General features: G+C 35.0%; 1 protein-coding gene across 1 annotated transcript in view; it reads left to right on the top strand.

Annotated features, from left to right (window-relative positions):
- Positions 1–23,516, top strand: part of STPG2 (sperm tail PG-rich repeat containing 2) — a 182,250-nt gene that overhangs the window by 54,432 nt on the left and 104,302 nt on the right. Inside the window, exon 11 of the mRNA XM_088529653.1 lies at positions 13,644–13,833. Coding sequence (XP_088385779.1) covers positions 13,644–13,833 — 190 coding nt within the window. The remainder of the gene's footprint in view (positions 1–13,643; positions 13,834–23,516) is intronic.

Raw genomic sequence — 23,516 nt, 5'->3', positions numbered from 1 at the left:
TCTAGGAATACCGTATTCAGCAAGGTAGCATCTGTATTAATAATGATTATTACCTGTGAGTGAATTCCTTCTGATGTGTTAGATGTATCAGAAAATATTGACAAAAGAAGGATGATCTTCCACTCCCTAATTTATGCTTATCATGGAAACCACCTGTTGATTGACCAACCTTTAGAATTTTTGCCTCCTTTGAGACATGGATAAGGGGGTTTATTTTCATATGCCTCATAATATTTATCGGCTCTTCTAATTCCGGAGAGTTATAATATTCCTCCCTTATGCGCTTCTTTAACATTGGATTGTTTGCCTTAATGATATTTCAATTAGTGAGTGCTTAGGGAATGGATTGTGTCCGGATAGATATCTTTATATGGGAATTGAATTTATTTGAAGTAAAGTTTCTCAAGATTCTTTCCCATTCTTTCATGTTTCCAATCAAAACTTAAGAACCTGCCATTAAGTTCTTTTTTTTTTTTTTTTTTTTTTTTGATATATGTCATAGCAAGGAAGCTGTCTTGGAAATTTCTGGTAGCTAGTTGTGGTGTTGGATTTGGTTGTTGATATGCCAATATAGAATGTTGATATCCCAGTATAGGATATAACTACATAAGCCGGAAAGAACAGGAAAGGAAATAAATATATTTAATCATGCTTGAGGCTTCAAAGGGGAGGGAGAACAGAAGAGGGGACTTGAGCATAAATTTTGGGGAGACTATTTCAATTATGTGTTTGACAATTAAAAAAATCATTATTGCAGTGATTCACATCAAAAACTAATTTATGCTCAAAAAATAACTTATGTTCAACTTGGGGAACATGAGTATAACAACTGTTGGAGATAAAATGTCCTTCTATCAAACCCGGCTGACTAGCTGAATCCTGGAAACATAACTTCTGTATGGCAGGAATATTCCTTACTGGTTACCATTCCTATATGCTATAACCAGATCAAAACCATATTATCAACATAGTTAAAAGATACCTGGACCAGAAGGAGGAGGATTCTTTCTTTACACAGTGCAGGTTGGGTGTATGTGCCTTTTATTTATTTATTTATTTATTTTTAAAAGCATTTCTTTCTGTGCTTTTTATCTGAAGAAGTCTGAGGCAAGGACAAATCATGGTGTGTTTCAATCGTAAAAGAAATATGGCGAAAACTGCAGTAAAAAGTATTTTATTTCACTCTAGTTTTTAGCTCTTGTATTTACTTTCATCACGAAAGAGATAGAGTGGGAAGCAACATGCACATGGTCTGAAAAATGACAATTATTCAAAGGTTGTCTCTTCAAATCGAATCTGATTAAAATTATTAATCAATAAAACAACCACTTTTTTTGCCAGTTCTTTTCCTCCCTCCATGTCCCAAATGTTCGGTTTTGATATTTTTGTTACTTGCCAATGCTTTCTCTGAAGGCTAATATATATTTATATATATAGATATATGTATATATTTTTTTCTTTTCCTCTCCACTGCTTTAAAGCATCTTTGGATCGGAACATCAATATATAAAGAGAAAGTAAAAAGAAATGTCTTCCTGTACTTAAATGCTCACAAACCTTTATGAAAAAAATCAACTGTAACATTTATAGCATTGAGAATTTGGCATGTGCCTCTAGCATCCAGCTGCTTAAGTTCCTCACATCTTGCTGTTTAGAAAGTCAATTTATTTTTTACAAACTCAAATTCTTATACAGATACATTTGAGACTATCATGAAATGAGACACAGTAATCAATTTAAACTCAGCAGTTGTCTGCTATTAATTGCTGTTTACACACATTTAAATGCAAAGCTCATGATAGCTCTGATTCATAAAATGTTAAAGATATTTTTAATGGGGGAAAAGTCTTGAACTCTGTATGTGGCAGTAAGAATTTGCATTTCTTATCAGGTAGGCATCTTACCATTTTATACAGGTTTCTCCCAGGGCAGAATCTTTGTTGTTTTTGAAACTGAAACATGATATGTCTGATTTTACAGGTAGTATGTATATTTAATAAAGAATATAGAGTAGTAAATTCTAACAAAAGGAGACAATTTGATTATACACGGTGTTTCATGTATGTGGCTTTTGTTTTATACTCATATATAATTAACTGATAATAATAAATGCTGTGGGGTTTCAAGTGTCTTCTTCGGTATGCTAGGATTATTCGTTGTGGATGATCCATACAATTCCTGTGTGTATAATTTTTTTATTTGAGGATATTACAGAGATATAGTCTTCTGCATCTGTAATGAACACTTACAAGCATTTTTTGGAACCAGTTTATAGTTGATTTGTACAGTGTAGCATTAGCATAAAAGAATTTAGAAAACCTAGCGGGAAGCACTTTGTCCCAGATCTCCAATTCTCCAGTGATTTTCATCAACATCGAATGTTATCTGTTATAAATATATATATATATATATATGTATGTAATGTTATTGAAAATTGGTAAGATAACATGACTTTCCTTGGTTCATCAGGACTTAACTGTGACTGAAGCTAGTGAAATAACTTTCTTCAGAATGTTCCCCTATGCCATGTGTTCACAGTGCCCCTGCTTGAGCAGGGGGGTTGGACTAGATGATCTCTAGAGGTCCCTTTCATCCTCCATCGTTCTGTGATCCTGTGTGATCCTGTTCCAAGGAAAGGTATAAGGATAGTAGATCCAGAGAAAAACTGTATGAGTTGCAGTTAATGTTGTCTTAGATATTAAATGGCTAGATATTGCTATCCTGTATAATAAATGACAAGTTTGAAACGTAAATCATCTGGCTGCTTTATATCCAAAGAGTAATCAGTTGCTATGATTCTGTGAGCCATTGAAGCCATTGATTTGTTTCAGAGAACACTTGCTGATCCTTGCAACCGTGTCTGGAGAGATTCTAGTGATCCAGGCCAGGCTGTCGATGAACAATAATGAGATGTTGCCAAGGCAAAGGCTTTACAGTGGCAACGGAATGACTTTTTAGAAGAGACAGTCTGAGAAAGGTTGTTTTTTAATCCTTTGACAGGTGATTTCCTGTAAGTTCATGAAATCAACATGACATGACTAAGGCTGATTTTACTGAAGGAGTAAACCTGTAGAACCAAAAGTCTGTAATTAGGCTGGCATTTATTCGGTGACATTTGTTGCCATTTAACAGCAGATAAGCATAGAGTTAATTTAAAACAAATTTATGCATTGCTATCAGCAGATAGGGGACCACACTTAGGGTTTTTTGGAGTAAGTAAATCAGTACTTTTAATGTGTCTTAACACAACTTTTCCTTAATGAAATGCTTGTATCTGACTTGTTTATGCTGCGTAGCATAAGAGGGAGGTAAGATAATAGTTTTTTTTTTTTTTTTTTTTTTTTTTTTTTTAACTATGAGGACAGTGAAATCTGAATTAGTCTTTGGGTATTTTCATGTTCTGAAGAGGATTTGTAGTTGCCTGTTCTCAGGATACATCCTTCCCCTATCATTTTTTTTAAAATAACCTGAGGTATCCTGCAGTTTGAACAACCTTCTCATAAAAGGAAGGGATCTTTGTGCATTTCTCTGCTTCCCTTTGTAAGGGCTTGTCACTCAGATGTTTCAGCTATGTTTTGATGCCATAGCAGGACTTGTGTTCTTTTCTGGATAGTGCCATTCTTGCAGGCACCTTCCTTGTCACTTACGTACATGTGTATTGAGATTTTTGCGATGTAAAAGTGGTCCTGAGCTTTTGTTACCTTAAGTTCACTGAGGAACAATCACTTCCATGCCTACATCTTAGAAACAAAATTCTCCTATACAAATGTCAATCTAAATCTATTATTAGTCTATCTAAATGTGTACATTTTAATAAAATAAAGCATATATTTGGTTTTATATGTTAGGTCATATTTTTAAAATGTGCTATTTACAAACCAAGTTTGTATCTGGGTTATTAAAATGCAAAAAATAGTTTGAAACCTATAAAGATGACAGTTTTATATCTTTTGAAAAGGAAGGAATTGGGTGACAGTTATCTCAATTATCTTGTTTTCTTTATTTTCATTAGAACAATTTCTGAATAATGTGGCTGTCACGTTTAAAGGAAGGGTTTTTTTAATAATCTTTTTGTTGTTTTTGTTTGTTTTAATCACCTTGAAAAACTCTGGGTTGCTGAGAAAAGGCTGACAGAACCTTAACTATAGCAGGCACTAGCAGGTGTCTCAACAACAACAAAAATGTGATTGAGAAGGATGCCTGTAAGTAGATGAGCCATTTTAGTCATTTGCCATTAAAGCAGTTTAATAATTCCATGCTGAGTCCCCTTTCAATAAACTTAATGAAAATCAGCATGATATTTTGGCAGTTACTATTGGATTCTTTTACCATCATCTTATGTTTCATGGTGTGAGAGATTAAAATAGCATCTAATAAACTAGCATTAACTGTTCTACATTGCTTAAGTGAGGCACAAGTGTAGGCAGTTCCTCCTCTGGAGCGTGCGCCTGTTTCTGCATTTGTTGTTACTATGCCTGGGAACTAAGAACTGCTAAATAGCAATTTAGTGGCTTTATTTGATATTCATTATGAGTGTGAATGTGGAGTTACACCAAGGCAGTCTGAGCAGGAAGTAATGACTTGATTTGCAGCCTACTGTGATAATTTATTAATCTGAAGGGATCCTTTTGAAATTCTACTTGATGAGCATCAGAATAACAGATTAACTGATGCTGATATTAATGTTGTTATTCATTGATTTCCATAGATATGAATAAGAGAGAGCAATATTTTAAACCCAGAAAGGCCTTTTATCCAGAATGAGTCCCTTAAAAATATTTTCCTCTCTGTTTCCTCCTTGCATTTAGGATCAATAATCAATCAGCATTTATTACAAAGCATGAGAAATAGGGCAGTTTCATGGGAGGTAAATACAAGATAGAGCTGTTGAGTGCTTTTGATAACTTCACTCTTCTTATACTTCACTGTTTCCAGTAAATTCCCAGAGCACAACTATGTACAGCAAAGCACAAAGAATGGTGACTGAATTTTTGAGGACTAGGCTAGAGATGCTGTCAGTGTTTGCTTGTAGTGCACCAATACAGTGTTGTGGGAGAGAAATTAATTCTTTTTGCATTTAACACAAAGTGTCTCTAGAGTGTTCTCATTCTTTTCAAGTTTGTTAGAGAGCTATTAATATTAGAAAAAGATAACTATCATAGAAAGGACAGTTTAGTTAAATATTTAGAAGGCATATCTTTATATACAATATATATGCATTATATTGTAGACTATATGTACTTTCTCTAACAGATAACAAAGCTCTAAATCTGAAATTTATATTTCTTAGGCTCAACTAGGATTTTAGTCTGGAAGGAACGTGGATTTCTAACAGCAAGTCAAAAATGGAAATCTGCACTGTACTTCTGAAGCACAGTAGTTCTTGTTTATTGATTTATTTTTTACATCTCAGCTCATTGCCTTCTCAGCAATAGTTGTGTCTCATACTCCTGCCAGTCTAGTCTCAAAGCGCTTGTAATTCCCTGGACTTCTACAATGAGATTTTTAGCTTCTCAAAAATCTTCTTCTGCCCTTTAGGCCATGTCCCTCAAATGCAGCTTCCAATCTTGTCCAGCCAGATCCAGCTGATCATTCAATAGCTAAGTAGTTAATTTGCTAATTCTTTCCTTTTTAATAAAAGGTGAAAGTTATTGGAAATCAAGGGTCTGAAGGGCTCACTAGAGCAAGGCAATGGATGTTTTTTCTATTGATGTAGTAGGAAGGTTTCAACAACTTTTTTGTCTTTACTGGAATTTTTGTATTCCTTAACGTGGATATTACATTCTCACAACTTTTTTCATGATTTAATATATTCTTTTTTTTTTTTTTTTAAATAATTGCATTGCTATGATTTTTCTTTTTTTGGTAAATAAGTTTAAAGAAAGAATTTGAATTAGAAGTGACAGTTTTGCAAGGAAACTGTAACATTTTGAATATAAGTGCATGCTGAGCTGTAAATACGCTTTATTTAAGAACATAAAGGCAAATAATAAGTGAAGATCTTTGTTGCTTGCTTCTATGGAAAACACTGAGTCCTTTTAGTATATTTAGTTTTGACTTATATGTTTTCCCACAGTGTCTCATGACTGGAAGTAAATATCCTAAAGTAGGTTTCTGGTGAGTTAGATTCCTCAGAACTGCTTTTCTTATTTTGCTTTTTGTACAGCAGAAAAAGAAATTAACTTAAGAGCACTGCAAGGATTTTTAGACCTTTGTATCTGCTTGATGTGTTTTGAGAAGTCATGTCTATAAAAGGTTTATGAGAACAGAAGCAGATTTTCCTCTCTTCCACCTTTCCTCCTCCATCCCTGTATTTGTGCTGATTCCTTCAGAAAGGAGATGCCAAATCTGCATCTTATTTCTCGAATAATGCAAAAGTAGAGATGGACATTTTGTCAGTATTAAAAAATGGATCTTTTCCTTTTGGAAATTGTCTCAACATATTACATAATAGTAGTTTGCAGGGATGATAAAGTGTATATGCAGCAGAAGGACATGATACTTGGCAATAGTAAACTGAGTATTTCAAAGGGGAGTTATAGCAGATATGTATTTTGGTGATGTATGGCTGATATACAGCTTATTTTTTAAGACTACCGTATGTTATTTATTAAATGCAAAGGTCTGAACAGTGATTAAACTTGTCTTTTTTTTTCCCCCCCCCCTGCTTCACACACACACTATTACTGCATACCAAGGAACCTGTCTCTGATTTTTCCTACATGTTGCCTGGGAAAATAATTTATTGAACCGTTTCTGAGTCTTGATTACTTGTTAAAACTGTTAAGCTTTAAAACAAATGTCTTTTGAGTTTTGCTTCGTAAGAAACAACTAGAAACCACAGCCCTACGTAGTGGTGGCAACTGACAGAAACAGAGGAAACGGCCATAAACACCAAAACACCAAAAAGTTGCACAGGAACTTAAGGGAAAATTTCTTAACAGTGAGGGTGACAGAGCCCTGGAACAGGCTGCCCAGAGAGGTTGTGGAGTCTCCTTCTCTGGAGATCTTCAAAACCCGCTTGGACGCAGTCCTGTGCCACGTGCTCTAGGTGACCCTGCGTGTGCAGGGGGGTTGGACTAGGTGACCTCTAGAGGTCCCTTCCAACCTTGAGCATTCTATGATGCTATGACAAATCCTGATATTATTGCTTTTGCATTCGTTGTCTGAATGCAACAGCATTTTCTGTTGTGTTTTGAGTTTGATAAGTATTTTCTATTGTGTTTTGAGTTTGATAAGCAGCATTATAACCAAAAAAAAAAATTGTGTACAATTATAACAACAACATTTGTAGTAAGTGTAATAAATAGCTAAACTTGAAGGCAATAACAGTCTGTAATTCTTTCAAGATGATTATGTGAGAATTTGATCTTATTTACTATGTCCTATAGCAGTACGTTGTTGGTTTAGTCTTTTGTAATTTATTTATTTTAACATTAGTGGTAACTGAAAAGTTCAAGTAATGCATGGAGATGTGTCTACCTGTATATAGAAGCACTCACTTTGATCTGCATACATGGCATGTAAGTTCTGCTAAATTATGTATGGTTTTATGACTAGTGGAAACTGGGCTATTAAAGCATAACATTTTCTCAAATCTTCAAAATATATAAAGGCTCTATCTATGGATTTTACATGTAGCCAGCCATCGTTTGATGGGATCTGAATAGTTGAAAGAATTGGCAATATTTGTACTTTCTACTTGCCTATGATAGTCGGATTTTTTTCCATTTTCCTTTGATGTATTAAGCCAAAGATTCACAATGACCATGATACAGACATTTAAAAATTATGGAATAAATAATGCAAAAGACAATTAAATTTAATCCTACAAAATACATGGAAAAAGTCAGAAGGAACTTTTTAGCATGGCAGTTTCTCAATAATATTAATGAATGATGTAGCCTTTTATAAGGTACCTCATGTTTTTATGTCTAATATGGATATTAGTAAAATTGCATTATATTCTGAATCAAATTGAGTTACAATTACATGACAATCCTTATGCATTTAGATATTTGAAATTGATTTGAATACCATGAAGAATATGATTTTTTTAAAGAGTCTTTTCTGAAGAATTTCTATCCTTTTGATAAATATTGCGTATCAGAAGAAAGCTAATCAATCTATTGTGTCTGTTGCCCGGTGGTAGTGGGCAGACAAGTGAATATATAAGCACCTAGAAACAGCCAACAAACTAAGACATGATCAGGAAGTCATTATTTTGTTCTTTTAATAATGAAAGTGTGAGGTACTTGGTATTCAGATAAAGATGATGGCTTCTATTGGATTTGTAAGCGTCTAGTCTTCTGTATATTAAGCAAAAATGAGAATAAAATACAGAAATGTACAGAGCTGAGATAAAAGAAGAAAAGTAAAAAGAAAGAAAGAAAGGCCTTTTAACTTATTTGCTTTGATGATTTTTTTGTCTTAGGCTTCCTGGCAGGTGATGTGTTTATAGATGGTTCATAAAAGTACACAGAAAAGCAGGGCATGAGCTGCTACTAGGCACCCTTGGTCTCTTATTTGTGTTGTAGTCTCTCAGAAGTTTGTCAGATCATCTGTGTGCACTAAGGAGAGACTGATCAGTGGGGATTAGCCTTATCTGTAGTCAAAAATTGTTACAGTCATCAAAGCCACAGCTAAATGGGAAGCGTTGTGTTAGTGCATAACCTAACAAGGACTAAGGATTTCAAAAGTTATAGAAGCATCAGGCCAAGAACAGTTTTTTCCTGAATGAAGCTTTAGGACTTGAGCTATAAAACAGCTAAGTCTCGTACACGTGAACGAAGTGTGTTTTGGTGAAATGCGGTAATTGTAAATGGGCACTTGTAAACTGTTCCTGTGTAATAGTCTGAAGGCTGTCTTAATTTACATAACTAGCTTGCATGAGGTGGTATTTCACCTGCTGCAGCCTGATGCTGGTCTTGGGCATCGTGGTGTTCTGTAACATTGTAGTATTCTGTTAAAATCATTGTATTTACAACCATGCTCATTAGCTTAATGATCTATCTGATGAAGATCTGATCTGCATCACCTTTGTTTAAAAAAAAAAAAACAATTCAATATTTCATGAGAGAGAGAAAACTACTCAGTTGCTTTTTGTGGAACACAAGGTTGTGTGTTCAAATACTGTACATGCATCTAGGGCTGATTTGTGCTTAATGGAGAAGAGAGGGAAACACCACCACCACCAAAAAAACAAGACACAATTCAGAACTTAGGGAACTGAGTTTAAATGATAGTATCTCTGTAGATTATTAGATGCCTGTCATGAATAGGGGTGACATTAGGAGGTGGACTTTTTTTTTTTTTCTGAAAGTATCAGGACTTCTATTTTGCAATTCAGGAGTAGTTAGTTGTGTGGTGTTTTTCTTTTTCCCTTTTTTTTTTTTTTTTGGCTCTCCTTCTTTCTTTCTGTCCCGCCATATCTTTATTTTCTGCTCCAGATTACAGAGGAAGAGGATTGGTAGGAGGATGAAATCAAAGTAATCATAATTACATTAGTAGGATGATATGACAAGATTTGAAAGCTTCTGATTCCATTTATTTTATTCTGAATTAGGAGCTTTTCTATTAACACAGCATCAAGATGGCACATTAAAATTTTTTCTTTTATCTGCTAGCACTGGAGCTCATTTCTGGGACTGAAGCATTTAAACATGCTCCATTTTGATGAAACCCAGTACACCTTTCAATGTGAAGTATTATATGCCATCAGTTTAAACTTTTAGTTGAAGTTATAGTTGAAGGTCTACATATTAGACATTTGTATATATACTTTTTATATGCCTCTCTTCTGAAATTCTTGATACTCCAAGTATGTGTGTTAGATAGCTGGTTGGTAAAGGGAAATTACCTGGTTTATCAAAATCCTTTTATTTCATTTCTCCTTGGAAAAAAAAATCTGTTAATATTTGTTGTAAGCTGGATAGTGTTGGTGAAAATTATGGTGTGTCAGTCACAGTTGAACTCATCGAAGCCTTCTTGAGAGTGACTGTTATTGTCTCTTTGTAGCTATGTTTGTAGGAAAGAAACATTACTTGGGCTGTTTTTGCATACACTAGACAAGATGAATTTTTTTGTCTCCATTTTACTTTCCTCTAAGACTATAAAATTGGAAATAACAGTGCTAAATATGAAACTTCCAAACAATAAGAGCATTTCTAAGTGTTTTTTTGGTGTTCCTGTTTTACTAACCTTGACAATATATGTAACCTCCCCTTGAAATAATTTCAGAGTATTTTATAAAAGATATTTTATAAAAACTAAAGAGAAATTTTGCCTGGGACAAAAGTCAGAAGTCCAGCATCATTGTGTGAATTGATCAAACTAGTTCAGAGAAAATTTTTGTCCATTTCTTCTGCATTGTTTTTGGAGAGATTAGAACTGCTTAGAAGCGAGCTAATCTTTTTTTCTTTTCTTTTTTCTTTTTTTTTTTTTTTTCTTTTTCTAAGTAAGTGGAATATGACTTGTGGGATATTGTGAGGTAAAGATATAGAGAACTATGAAAGGAAGATGCTAGAAAAGAGAAGAAGGTTCTTAGAAGCTTAAAACATGGTTTGCAAATGTAATGGTAAATAAAACTTCCTTTAATTCCACCACTAGTTGTACAAACTACTGCATTAAGTTGGACCTGGCACAATATATTTAATTGTCTTAAAGAAAAGTTTTAGATGACAGATGAAGAAGAGAAAGCTTATAAGGAAGTATATAGGTTATTAAGTATCTCATGTGCAACAGAATGTTTCCTGTTTTCAGGGTCTTATTCCTTGGAGAAGTTAGAAAATAGAGTTTAGCAGCCTTCACTATTAGACCACTGTCCACCACCTCTGAGAATGGGCAGAACAATTCAAAAATATGTCTAGAAAAGAAAACCATAGCAAAACTATTTTAAAAAATTGCCAAAGATTTCCCTTATTTTCCTACATATCTTGTTTGATTGTTTTGGTAATATTTGAGAAAACTTATGGGAAAGGTTTGAATAGGTTTGTTATAAATGCAAAACCCGAGGTAAAGCTAATTACATTCTTAAAGCTGAAAGATGTGAAGGTATGTGCCAAATGTAAGATGTGCTCTCAGTTACTGTGCCTGATTTACCAGGCATGAAAATTGCAGTAGATGAAAAGTTGAACATATTCACTGTTTTTAACAGGACATAGGGTTAATATTTTTAAATTCTGTTTTATGCTTAGAACATTCTGAGAAATGTAAACAGGAGCAGGCAAGTTAATGGAATACCCTGAAAAAAGAACAATTTCAACTGAAATAATTCTTAATCAGCATTTTGAAGTGCTACAATTCGTGATTTTTTTTCCTCTAGGGAAGGAAACTATTTGCTAAGATGTTTCAAAGCAAAATACTTTAAATACTTGTATGTACAAGTTTTAAAGCTTTTGGTGGAATTTTAGAAGAGAGGCTCCTGTGGTACATCCTTGTGAAAATATTTTGTTTATTTATAGGACATCTTTCCCTGTGTCATCTCGCTAGCTTGCTACCACAAATACTTGTTTGCAACGAAGCAATATTTATTTTGTAAAGCTAGGCATCTATGTCTGTTCCTTTGCTAGTATGTTCATTCTGTACTGCTCTCTCTCTCTTTTTTTTTTTTTTTAAAGATTCCTTTATTCTTCTGTTGGTCACACTTGACTTTTTCCTTGCAAGTCTGTTTTTTTTTTTTTTTTTTTTTTTTTTTAATTATACAACCCACCTATAACACTTTGTTCTGCTTTGGGGAGTGTAGTTAACAATTGTTTTAAGATTATGCTGTGGCTTTTTACTTTCACTGGAGCTTGTGTAGTAAGTAGTGGGCTGTGTCAGCTCGGGTTTATACTCCCTTCTCCCCATGGTTTTCATGTTTGTGCTTTTGGTTTCAGTTCTCATACCCATGCGAGACTCTGTATGGCTGCATGATCGCTCATGCTAACGGAGGGAAGGGGTGGGAACATTGCTCCAAGCCCTTAATTATCACCAGGGTCCTCTGTAGGACTCATTCCAGTGTGCGTGTGTGTGTCCGTCTGTCTCTTTGCAAAGCTGTTCTCCAGCTGCTTGGGCCTAGCCTGTGCTGGTGCCTGGTGTTTTTCATCCCCAAGTACAAGACTTTGCATATCCCTGGCATCAGCATCCAGAGGTTCCTCTTAGCGCTTTACGCCAGCTTGTCGAGAAGGCAGCACAAGAGTTTGGCCAGTTTTCATCTGCTTGCCTGTCTGCTTTAGTCACCACTCTCTTTGTAGTAGATGGGAATGAATCACTTGTGTCTTCATTACACAGAAGGCTGCTGAGACACAGGTTTCAAAGATCACTTGCCAAGTCCCTTGCTAGAATCCTTTTGCTGATGTGAAACATGCTGATGTGTGTTTCATGTGAAAATACCAAGGGGACTCTGTCACCTGCCTTGCAGGTTTACTGAGGAGTTACGAATATGTGATAGGTTGGCTCTTCTGGGTTTGCACCCTTTGTTTGTTTTAGATTGATCTCTAATATTAAGCACTCGGAGAGCGCTTAAACTGTGAGACAACTGTCGTCTAGCCAGAGAAAGATCATATCATTTCACAGAACATCTGCTCTCACAAAGGATATATAGAGAATCCTTACAAATGCAGACTAAATTTCTAACTTATTCCTACAGCCTTAAGTAAAATATATAATTTTCTCTGTGAGTATACAATGTAAGTTGTGTTAGCTGATAGCTGCAATGTCACACTGCTGACAATATTTCTGTAGGAAAAAATATAGTATTTCTTTTGTGAAGTTGAGAACAAATTCTGCAGCTGAAAAGTCCAGGATAAAACTGCTTAAAGTATTTGTTCTCTCTGTTTGTTCCTAGCTAGAATTTGTTAACCTTTGGATCATAGCAGTGGTTGCACTGGGAGCTCTAATGTCTGTAAGGGCCAACTTAATTTTACAAGGAAAGATGTCTCCTGGAAGTATTTATTCTGATACAAATACAACAGAAGGAAATAAAGGAAAGTTTAAAAATGAACAAACAAACTGCAGCTAAACATGAATGAAATGTTTTAATGTCCACAGGGAAATTTTGACTGTTAAGCTGTTACTTTGGTGTATAACACTTGAAATGTCAGTCCGTGATTTATAATCATTCTTCATAATCATGTGGCTTTGATGTTGATTGCCATATTAATGTCAGAGGATAGCACAAAAGATTTAAAAATCAGTAAATGTTATAGCATAATTGAAATTATTAAATCTGAAGTAAGTGGGTTTATCTTTTAACGTAAGTATAACTCCTCAGCTAGGATAAGAGGAGTTCAATTAAGTATTTCATTGAGATTCTATGTTTTTTTTTTAATGATGAATTTTACACTGAAAAGCAAGGATGCTTCTATTACCAGTCGCTGCCAATGACTACTGCCAGTACTGCCTAACTCGAGACTAACCCTGGTTATGGTGGCTTACCAAGACATTCCTTGGAAAAACATAATGAAATACATAATTGTACTTCATGAATAAATGAAATACATAATTGTATTTGTAATTCTATTGTAATACTTGAAATGCATAATTGTAAAGTTAAAAAAACCCATAGTTTTCTTTACAGCTGGCGTTTTCCTTTATCTTGCAGTTATCCATGGTTGTGTAATAATTTGTTTTTTAAGAATTTACTGAGCTGTGTCTTGTTTCAGTTGATTATTTCTGCTTTGTTCCAGGAAGTTCCACCACCAGGATATTATGAGGTCCAAAAATCCTATGAGAAAACACATGGGAAAAGCCGCTATATGTCTCCCCGAACAGCACTGGCTAAAAAAAAGCAAGGCTCCTTTCTTAGTTCAGCACCTAGATACAGCTTATTTGTGGCTGACAGGGATATACCAGGTAAGTTTAATTTTTGTCCAGAGAAATACTGTTGTATTTACTGAAAACTACTATGAAAACTCAGTGTTGAGTCATTTAGCCATTGGTTTTTACACAGGGCTGATTCAAGGAATTTCAGGTTTGTTAGGAACTAGATACTTTAATCTCTTTGTAAAGGTCTTGAATACCAGGGCATTTTAGTGATCAAAATCCAAACTACATTTGTTGAATTTATTTAGTTCAGACTATCCATGCTATACGTAATCTGAGACCATTTATTACCTCCTTACTTTTGAACAGGTCTGTTTAATCATGTAACTGCATTAAAAAGCAGAATCAAATTAGTGGCTCAGTGTCTGTATTTTGTTTTTTCATCTCCTCATTCTGAGTTTCAACTTTGTTAACTATAATTTTTGGGGGGTTGTGGGTTTGTGCTTTCCTTTTACATGCTATCTTCCTTGAACTTTTTCTCGTTAAGCTTTCCTTTTTTTCCCTCTTTTTTCCTAGACTGCTACTGAGCATTTTGCAGCTATTTTGAAATATTTAGATATAGAGTAAGTAAAATAAGACTTCATTATTAAATCTTCATTACAATGGAATGGACAGTGAGATTATAGAAACTTTTGTTTATAGAAACTCACATTTTTTCCTGAGTGTTTCCCAGATAAGAGGACATGTCATAATTTCTTCCCTATGGTCGCCAAAAAAATTGTACTTGTACTTCTGTCCATAGACAGAACAAAGATCACAGGGAGATTTTTTCTTAGTAGTTCCTCAAATGCAGGGTGAGACACCTTGGTACACTTATTTGATGAAGACTTTTGGTCTCTGAATATCATGCTTCCTGGTCTGCAGTCTTATTTTTAAGTGAAAAGAATCACAATTAAGTAGGAAGATTTAATTGTGAAACAGTGAGAATGGAAATAACCCAAAGTGTGAACTGGCAGACTGTTAAGTACTTGGCTTCCTATTTGAAACTTCTGACAATTCTAAATGAATCAAACAGATTCGGATAAGAGAGTTGAGATGTGGATGCTTTCTGGCAAGAACCAAATATAGTTACCGAATGATTAGTTTTGATCTTTGCCACTGCTAGTATCATAGTAGATCAGAGTCTTCCCCTCCCAAGCCAGGTTTATTGATAGTAGTTAAACTGAGTTTAAAACAGACATTTTATATTTGCCACTTGGGGAGATTTTTTGTTGGTCGTTATTTTTTCCAGTAATTCCTTATCAAGTATAACAGTATGTACATGAAGGGTTTCATGACGAAAAGTGTGCAACAAAATTTTGACTAATGCTAGTCTGCTCTTGCTAGCTTACTTTTTGCTCCGGGGCAAGGACTGTCCTGTTTGTTTACTGTAGAGCTATTGTTGTGTAGCTCAATGCTTTATATGATTATTTTGATTGCTTTTTTTTTTTTTTTTTGTAAAAATGTATAGTTTTTTGGAAAAGGTCATTTTAGAAGGCTTCTTTAAGATTTTGAACAATCCATATATGGTCTAATGAATATGATTTTGCAGTATAATACAGCTGATAAGACAAAACTCTTCACAAAATAGAGCATCCACAGCACTCTCTTTTCGGCTGAAAACTGAAACTGCTGAAACCGCTAACTATTTTTAATTTAACATCCTTATTTATCTGGTCATTTCACTAATTTTTTGTAATTAAAAACGTAAGTGGATATTTACACTTTTTATAACCTGAATACTACTTTTTTAAAGGCGTTAGTATGATTCTCCTCAGGCAAAATTCTAATGAAATCTGGATGAATGGTCACTAAGGTACAATTCTTCTATTTCAATTTGCTTAATCTAATATAAAAATTGATTTGAATTCATTTAATGAAAAAAATCCGCAGTGATGTGGATCATGTTATAAAGCAGTCTCCAATTATTAGTGAGTTTGCCTTCATAGCTTTACATAGCTTTTTATAAAGGTGCCTCATTTAAAAGAGAAATTCATTTTTTCTTCAATTTTCAATTAAGTTACCAAAAGATTATTTTGTAATAAATAATTGTAGGCTCTGACTATCTATCCTCATTGACTAAAAACTGTTTCTTGAAATGTGCATGTGTTTTTTTGGAGAGGAAAAAAAAATCATGGCGTTAGAATCACCATAGGTCTATACTGAGCTGGATTTATCAACAGAAATGTGCTATGTTTTGTTAGGTAAGTGTCTGGTACAGCACCAAAGACATTAAGGTTACTGCCTGGGACAGTCCGAAAATGAGGTATTGGACTCTTCCAAAATTTCTTTGGGAGGTGGGGGAACAAAAAACCCAACCTGAATCTTCATCAAAATATCATTATGTTTTTAGACACAGCCCTAAAAAAAAAAAACACTCTAGATTTGGAAAAAATAATCTTTAAAGTTAATTGAACATATCATTTGAAAGTAGTTTTGTCTACTTTTTCAATGTGTACAAGCAGTACCTTTGATATAAAAGTCAGTGGTGTGTGAAAACTAATTATTTCTTCTCTTTGGTTGTTGGCTTGTAATAGCATGTGCTCAGAAACACTGCAGAGATTTTAAAACAAATCTGTTCTTTGACTATTTCATTGTGTGTATCCTGAAGCTTTTACTCAGTTTTTTTTTTCTTTTTGTTTCACCTTTTCTTAAGGAAACCTCCTTTTGTATTAAATCATAGCCTTTATTTTAAATCACAGTAGTTTTTGTTTTATGGTATTCTGCATTTATACTACTGGAAAGAAAAGCATTAGATCTGTTTGACCTTACTCTGATCTGTTTGAACCATCTTTGAAACAGCTTTCATTATTCAAGATTAACACTATGTATTTGTAGAATTAAATGCAGTTTAAGTACAGTTGAGCTAAATGAGTTTGGTTCTTCCATAGGTTTGGTTCTTCCATTGTTTATGCATTAGAAGAATTTTTAGAGCAAACTTTATTACCTTCTGTCTTAATTTATCTAAACATTTAAGTTTCTTGTTTTATAATTTTGTATATTTATCATATATATGTATACAAAAAATATTTTGTTGTCTGTAATGACAAATCTACTTCAAATGTCTGTTCTTAGACATTTATATTTTTGAGGGGACCTTGCCAGTCTAATAAGTAAGCAATACTTATGTATTTCAGAAGTTAGTCCTTAAAAAGCAGTCCTAAGTGTGAAAATTAGTTAGGGAAAGTCAATCACTCAAGGAAAAGCAATGAGTATAGATTACCATTCAGATTGTGATGCCTTTCATTTTTGGCAAGAAATAAAAGTCTGGTAAAAACATCAGTGTCAGATGCAGAAGAGACTGCAGATGTTAACAGACAGCTTCTATATCTGTAACTTACATTTCCTCTAAAACTCTGTATGAAAATTGTCAGAGAAAGAAAGAACAAGAGAGAATAGGAGAGAGAAAAGTAACTTTGCCAATGGAGTAAAAAGTAGTATTTGCAGATTAAATATCTCTTTAATATAGTTTAAGGAAAAAAGTCTAGGTTAAGTTGATGGGTTCTGTGCCAACATGTTCCCACTTGCCTTCCTCCACATCTTCAGGAGGAGTTGGTTGCTTTTGGTCAAAAGGGTCTCAAAATACATTTCTTCTATGCTGATGGAATTTGGTAGCCTGGCAGAGGAGACAGAGACTCCTGCTTTATCCCTTGTGGTACGAAAGGATATAGTGGGAGTTCATTTCTTATTGGAGAGACTGCACGAAACAGAGAGGTTTTGTGAATTCCCACTTACAAGAATAGCCTGAATAGAAGAGCTCACTTACTAGACATCAAATAGTTAAACCATGAAACATGAAGCTATAGGAAGCCAAGTATCATGAGTTCTGACAATTTACCTTTATAAGAGATTGAAATGTTTCAGTACTTTATGAACAAATTATGAAATTAAAGAATATATAAATTAGAAGAAGTGGGGAAAAAAAGGAAAATGGTTCAAAGCCTTACTCAGATGTGAAACACACAAGAATTTTGTCCATTTCAAAAAATTATATTTGTTTTTGAGCTTTTTTTTATTTGTATTTGTCAGTATAAAAGAGCTTTAGGAATAATGGATTTCAGCTTATGGGCATGTTCTCCAAGAGCAGGAAGTGATAAATATTAAATTCTAAGCTTTGGATATTATCAGTGTTTCCTTTTCATAGGTAATGGTGACCTGCTCCTGTTTTTCAGCAGGGCTGCAGCCAGTAAACATGCTCAACACCTGCTGGTTCACTGAATTGTGGAGAACTCGACAAATATGTGATTTTGAGGTGAAAGTCCTAATCATTGTGGCTTTCCTCACTTCAGTTACAGCACAGCATTGTGTTAAGGTGCTTGGATACCTTGCACACTTCTTGAATAGAACTAAATTGCAAATATTCTCCACATAGTATTGAGTGATCTGTCGACGACACTGGCTTTGAAAAGTAAAAAGCTTATGGGTGTAGTGTGCAGAGAAATTGTTCTCTTTTAAAGAGCATCTCTCCCCCCCCCCAAAAAAAAAAATCTGTTTTGCTGTCTCTTTGTTCCTAATGTAAGACACTGAAGAGACTTCTGTGGACCTCAGAATTTGTCACAGGATTATTATTACTTCTGCACTGTAGTAGATGCACAAGCATTTTTTTGGGGCAGGGGGTGGGGAGGGTTTGCTTAAAAGGAGTTCTCTAAGTTTATGAAGCCTCAAAGTGTAGGGGTATTGTCGAAACCAGTTATATTCTCAAATCCTCCTCTGCAGTCTAGAGGGCAATTTAGCCTGTGATTTTAAAGACCGTGGATAAAACTTTTGTGTCCCTGAAATTGATAGCAACCTTGGAGGCTTTAAGCTATGTCTGTGGTGTTTGGCTTTTGAAGGACATTGTTGCATAAGGTGATCATGGGAGCCTCTAGAGTTTATGACTCATCTGAGGCTGCTCTGTAAGCACCAGAAGAACTTTTTGTTGTTAATATACTCTTTCTGGGCAAAACTGGGCTAATTTGAATTATTCCAGCTAATTTGAATTAGCTGGAATACTGTGTTCCTTTTATTTTAGTAAATTTTAGTTCTGCCTGAATTTGGAAACAGCTTTTAATTATTGGCTAAATTTTGGATGTTACATGTAATCCCATTGACTTAATTGTAAGTTAAAGACATAATGGAAGCACAATTTCCCCTTCTAAAATGTGAGTAAACCTCTTTTTCTTGTCTGAGAGAAAGGACCAGTGTTCATCAGAAGGCTTTTCTGTTTATCTTTGAAGTAGCAACTGAGCTAGTAGACGATGGGGATAAATAGGGGGCATGGCGCTGCTATCTTTCTAGTGGAAGCAGTGGATACACAAAAATATGTATTTTTTCTGCTAAACTGACATATGCGGCACTGTCAGTATTTGTATCAGTCTGGAATGAGTCTTAAATGGCAAATGCTTGTCTGTGAAACTGTTAAAATTTCTTTTTTTGTATCAGAAATGTCTCTGAATCATTTCTGCATCAGTAAGTATCTATCTATATGGACCTGGCATTTTATCTATCATTAGGGAGCAGTAAAAGCAAATTTATAGTGCTTTTTCTGTGGAAGTATTTTCTTACTTATCTACCATCCAACTGAAAGTGGATTGAGCTTGTGTCTTTTTGTATTTTTTTTTTTTAATTCCTAATTAGAGGGAGAAATAAATCCTGGTGTGTTAATTCAGCCCAGCTCAATAGCAGTGGCAGTCCTGGTTGTTTGTGCCCAGCTCCTTGGCTAGAAGGCTCCTGCAGGATGTGCCGAGCGCCCTGTGCTGACGCACAGCGTGGTTCGTGCTACTGGTTTCCTGGCACAGGCACAGAGCCTGCAAGGGAGCCTGGGGGCAGCACAGGGAGGGCAGCTGGTTTATCGGGGCTGAGGGTGCACGTGGTGGCAGTGGCAGCCTTGACTAGAGACTCTAGAAAAGCAGGGGTGGCAGCGAAGCTCCATGACGAGGAAGGGAGCTTGTGAATTCAGCCCAGTGCGCTCTCCTGGCTCCCCGCTGCTGACTATGGATTGCTGACTATGGATGACCATAGCCTATGGATTACCTATAGCCAAAAAAAGCACAAGGGAAGGAAGTTCCCATGCCACTAGCAATGTGTTTGATTATTGATAGTGGCTCAGGAGGTAGGGTTTTGCATATAAAGCTGTTAAAGTTCTCATCTACTGTATGCTCTTTTTCTTTGGAAGTCTTTTGTTCAGGTATTGACGCGGTCCTTTTCTGTTTATTGGATAAAGTCTAATTGGAAAGCCACATGCAATCATATAGCGATAGTATGCTTTTCTCTGTACTTTGTTTGAACATCAGTTAAGTAGTAAGTTAAGAATAAAAAAATAAAATTGGAAAGTATTTTACCAGATGAATGAAAGTGTAAACAAGCAAACCAATGTACCTGCTTCTTTGGAGTGAAGAAGCTTTGTCTTTTTTCAGATTTCAAGATTTTTGAGAGTTTATAGAGTTAAGTAAAGAACTTGTAGTTAAGGATCTTGATGTTGATCTTGTAAGAGTAGGCTTGTGGAGTTGTCCCCAAAGCAATATAAAAATGATCAGCTGATGATGAAACATCTTGAAATAATGAGGCTTTTGTGTGTAATCATGTAATTGGGAATTCTAAGAATTGCTGGCTGTTAGAGCAAAGTGCCAGCCATGTATTGCTGAATGAACTAGTGTAACAGGATGAATAAAACTGAGGATTCATAATGGGATTATTATTGCAATATGCTGTGTAACATTTTTGAAGGTAATTCAGTGATGACTTGTAATTCTTCAGGGTGCATTCAAACTTCTAAAATAGTTGAGATGACGACAATCACCTTACAAATCTTGAATTTTCCAAAGTTATGCTGAGGGAATTTTGGTAAGTCTGCACATGGAAGGGCGGTGTTACTTTCTATGCATATCTATCACTTTTGAGTCTGTGAAAGTGTTGTTTTATCTCTGTGATATTTATTATAGAAGTCATCCCAAATTTTCAGATCAGGGATGGTTGTCATCAGTCTTGGAAGGTATTTTCAGTTAGTTTCTTGTATTCTGCTTCCCTTATTGGCTTGAAAGACAGAAGATCTGTCTGACTCTCACATTGGCATGAAATTGAGTTCTGCTGATTAAAGGGAGAGATGCTCCTGATTTCTGGTAATGAAAGGCATCTAAAAGGGCACAGTGGTTTTGTTTAACCGGAATTGGATTGGAATGTCACCATTGGGGTAATTCCTATGGTGAAATAACTTTTTTTTTTTTTTAAATAAACAATGATTATCCTTATATATGTTAGGAAGCCTGTAAATCTGTAGTAACATTTTAAAATTATAGGAATACATCAGAAGTATGTAAGATTAATTTGCACCAGGAAAAATAATACTGGTCAAATCATATTTCATGACAGAGAATATATATTGCAAAGAAGGTTTTGGTGCATGCATTGTGTGTATTCTGAGCAAATCATATGCAAGCTGATAGCTTTTTATTTGATGCTTGTATCACACAATTGTCCTGTATTCACTACATCTTCATTTTGCATTTAAAAACATCAGTGTTTCCTGATTCTCTGTTTCTTACTGAAATATTTTGAGCCATGAAAATGGCAGTGACTTGGTATAACTTCATGTGATCAAATTTAGGATTAAAAATGCATTTCCAGAAGGCACTGGGCAATGTCATATAGGTTATCAGTATGTGTTTCATGCTTCTCTAAATCTATATCATTTGTCTTTTCTGTATGTTCTGCAGAAATGACAAGGATGGCAAATCTGAACTTATTTGTTTAATGATATTCTTATTTCTGTGATGAGAGGGAAAAATATTAAAAATATTGACCTATTTAAGGAAAACTTTAAATATTGCTTGAAGAGGAAGCTTTGACTGAGAATTGTCATATTACGTTGAATGCTACTCAATGAATAAGGCACACGTGTATGAGAGAACTGTGGGGGAAACTGAGTGGTGTGGCGCACAGGAATGTGATGGGAGGCAAGAAAATTGTGAGTGGATGAGTATTTGCACAGGCAAAGGTTGGGGCAAAAAGGGTGATGGGTGTGCAAATGCAGCTTGTAAGGGTGTGCAAATGCAGCTTGTAAGGGTGTGCAAATGCAGCTTGTAAGGGTGTGCAAATGCAGCTTGTAAAGGAATAGGGCTGCTGCAGGTAAGCAATTGGAAAGACATATGCTGCAGTGAGGAAAGCTGTGACGTGTTTATGAGCAGGGTAACGTGGAAGGTAGCAGCTGAAAGAAAAAGATTGCTGTGTTGTCTTTGAGAACAAGCAAAGCAGCTGGAATATGAGTGTATACTTGGCCTCAGGATTTAGTAAAATATATATCTGGAATAAATTAATAGTGCTTATAGTCTGTCTTATGATTGTTAAGGATATATGTTAGCATTCTCCTTAGGTTTCTTGTTTCGATGCTTGCTTTTGCACAGGGGAGGAAAGAAGTGACCCACTTTAACTGCCCATTGTGTATCTGAACATGAGAAAATTTAATATTCATTGCAAATTCAAGAAAGAGATAATTGATATTTGATGTGTTAAAAAAAAAAAAATCCAGGGTGTAGATGTAGCTGCTGACATCTGAGAAACTTCACTCTGCTTTCAGAGTTCTGGAGTACATACTTAAATTCTTGCAGATTGAGCTATTTTTAATTCTGGCTGAAAACTGAATTTGGCTAAAATCAGAGTAGGATGTCATCTGCTAATGCTACAAGCTGGCAAACCTAAATCAGTTGTGTAGTGGTGTTATCGTAGGACTCAACAGCAGTAAAATCAGTCGAAAAGCTTTGCATCTCAGCATGTCTGAACAGCTTGAAGATTGAATATGTCTTGTTTCTTGCTGGGTGCAAGGGTGTTTTAAGGGACCCACTCTTATTTTTAGTGACATATATAGGAGCTTTACTGTTAGTTATACAATGGTGTGGACTTGGTAGGATGCACCTTTTCAAAGTGCAAAAGAAACCACAAGCTCAATAAAAATGTTAAATGAGAAATAGGATTTGAACTCATAAGCTGATTGTTGCTCTCTTGGTCTCACCTATGTGAGATCTACAGCTGTACTGAGATCTATTGCAATTTTGGTGATACGCGTTTTACAGACGTGTTTTTGAGAGACGTTTGTAATGTCAATTTTCTACAGACTGCTCATACAGTCTATACAATGGAAATAAAATCTTCGAGCTATTATTTTGAAAACTTGTATGTGCAAGTTTGCATAAAAAAAGTATTTTGTTGAAGAATTTAGGATTTTTAAAGGACAAAAAATTTTTTTTTAAAGTCAATGCAGTATACAACTTTATTTGGAATATGTGGTTTGCAGCCAACATAGTGTGAATAAAAAAGCAAAAGATTTGAAAACTGCTTTTACTTTCGGATGGTATTGTTATATTTTGTTTTTATGTCTGAAATCAAAGCAATTTAAGTATGAAAAATTGATTTCAATTGGGTGGTGGAGAAGGTGTGAAGGGAATGCTTTGAACAGTGCTTCAAGCAAGTTGTTTTTGCTTTTGAAGTAATTTTTTCTTTTAGAATAGAAATAATTTGACTTGTAAATGATATCATTCACTTTTTCCAAATGTACTGCTGATGACAGTTTTGCATTATTATAACAACACATTGATAAAAAAAATATTTGCAATCATGTAGAAATTTCCCCATTTTAAAGATTGCCAAGGAGCAGTGGTGCTGAGCTGTTTTCTGCTGGTGGCTGGCAGTGGGTTGGCAGTGGGTTTGCAGTGATTGATCACAGAGAACCCATCTCCAAACTGGGAGCACCAAGGGCAGAGAAG

Source organism: Tinamus guttatus, unplaced genomic scaffold (genome assembly GCF_059628265.1).
Source record: "Tinamus guttatus ecotype Peru unplaced genomic scaffold, ASM5962826v1 Tinamus_guttatus_pri_ptg000028l, whole genome shotgun sequence".
In the NCBI taxonomy this organism is placed as follows: domain Eukaryota; kingdom Metazoa; phylum Chordata; class Aves; order Tinamiformes; family Tinamidae; genus Tinamus; species Tinamus guttatus.
Note: the sequence above shows the minus strand (reverse complement) of the source record. Positions and strands in the feature narration are given on the sequence as shown.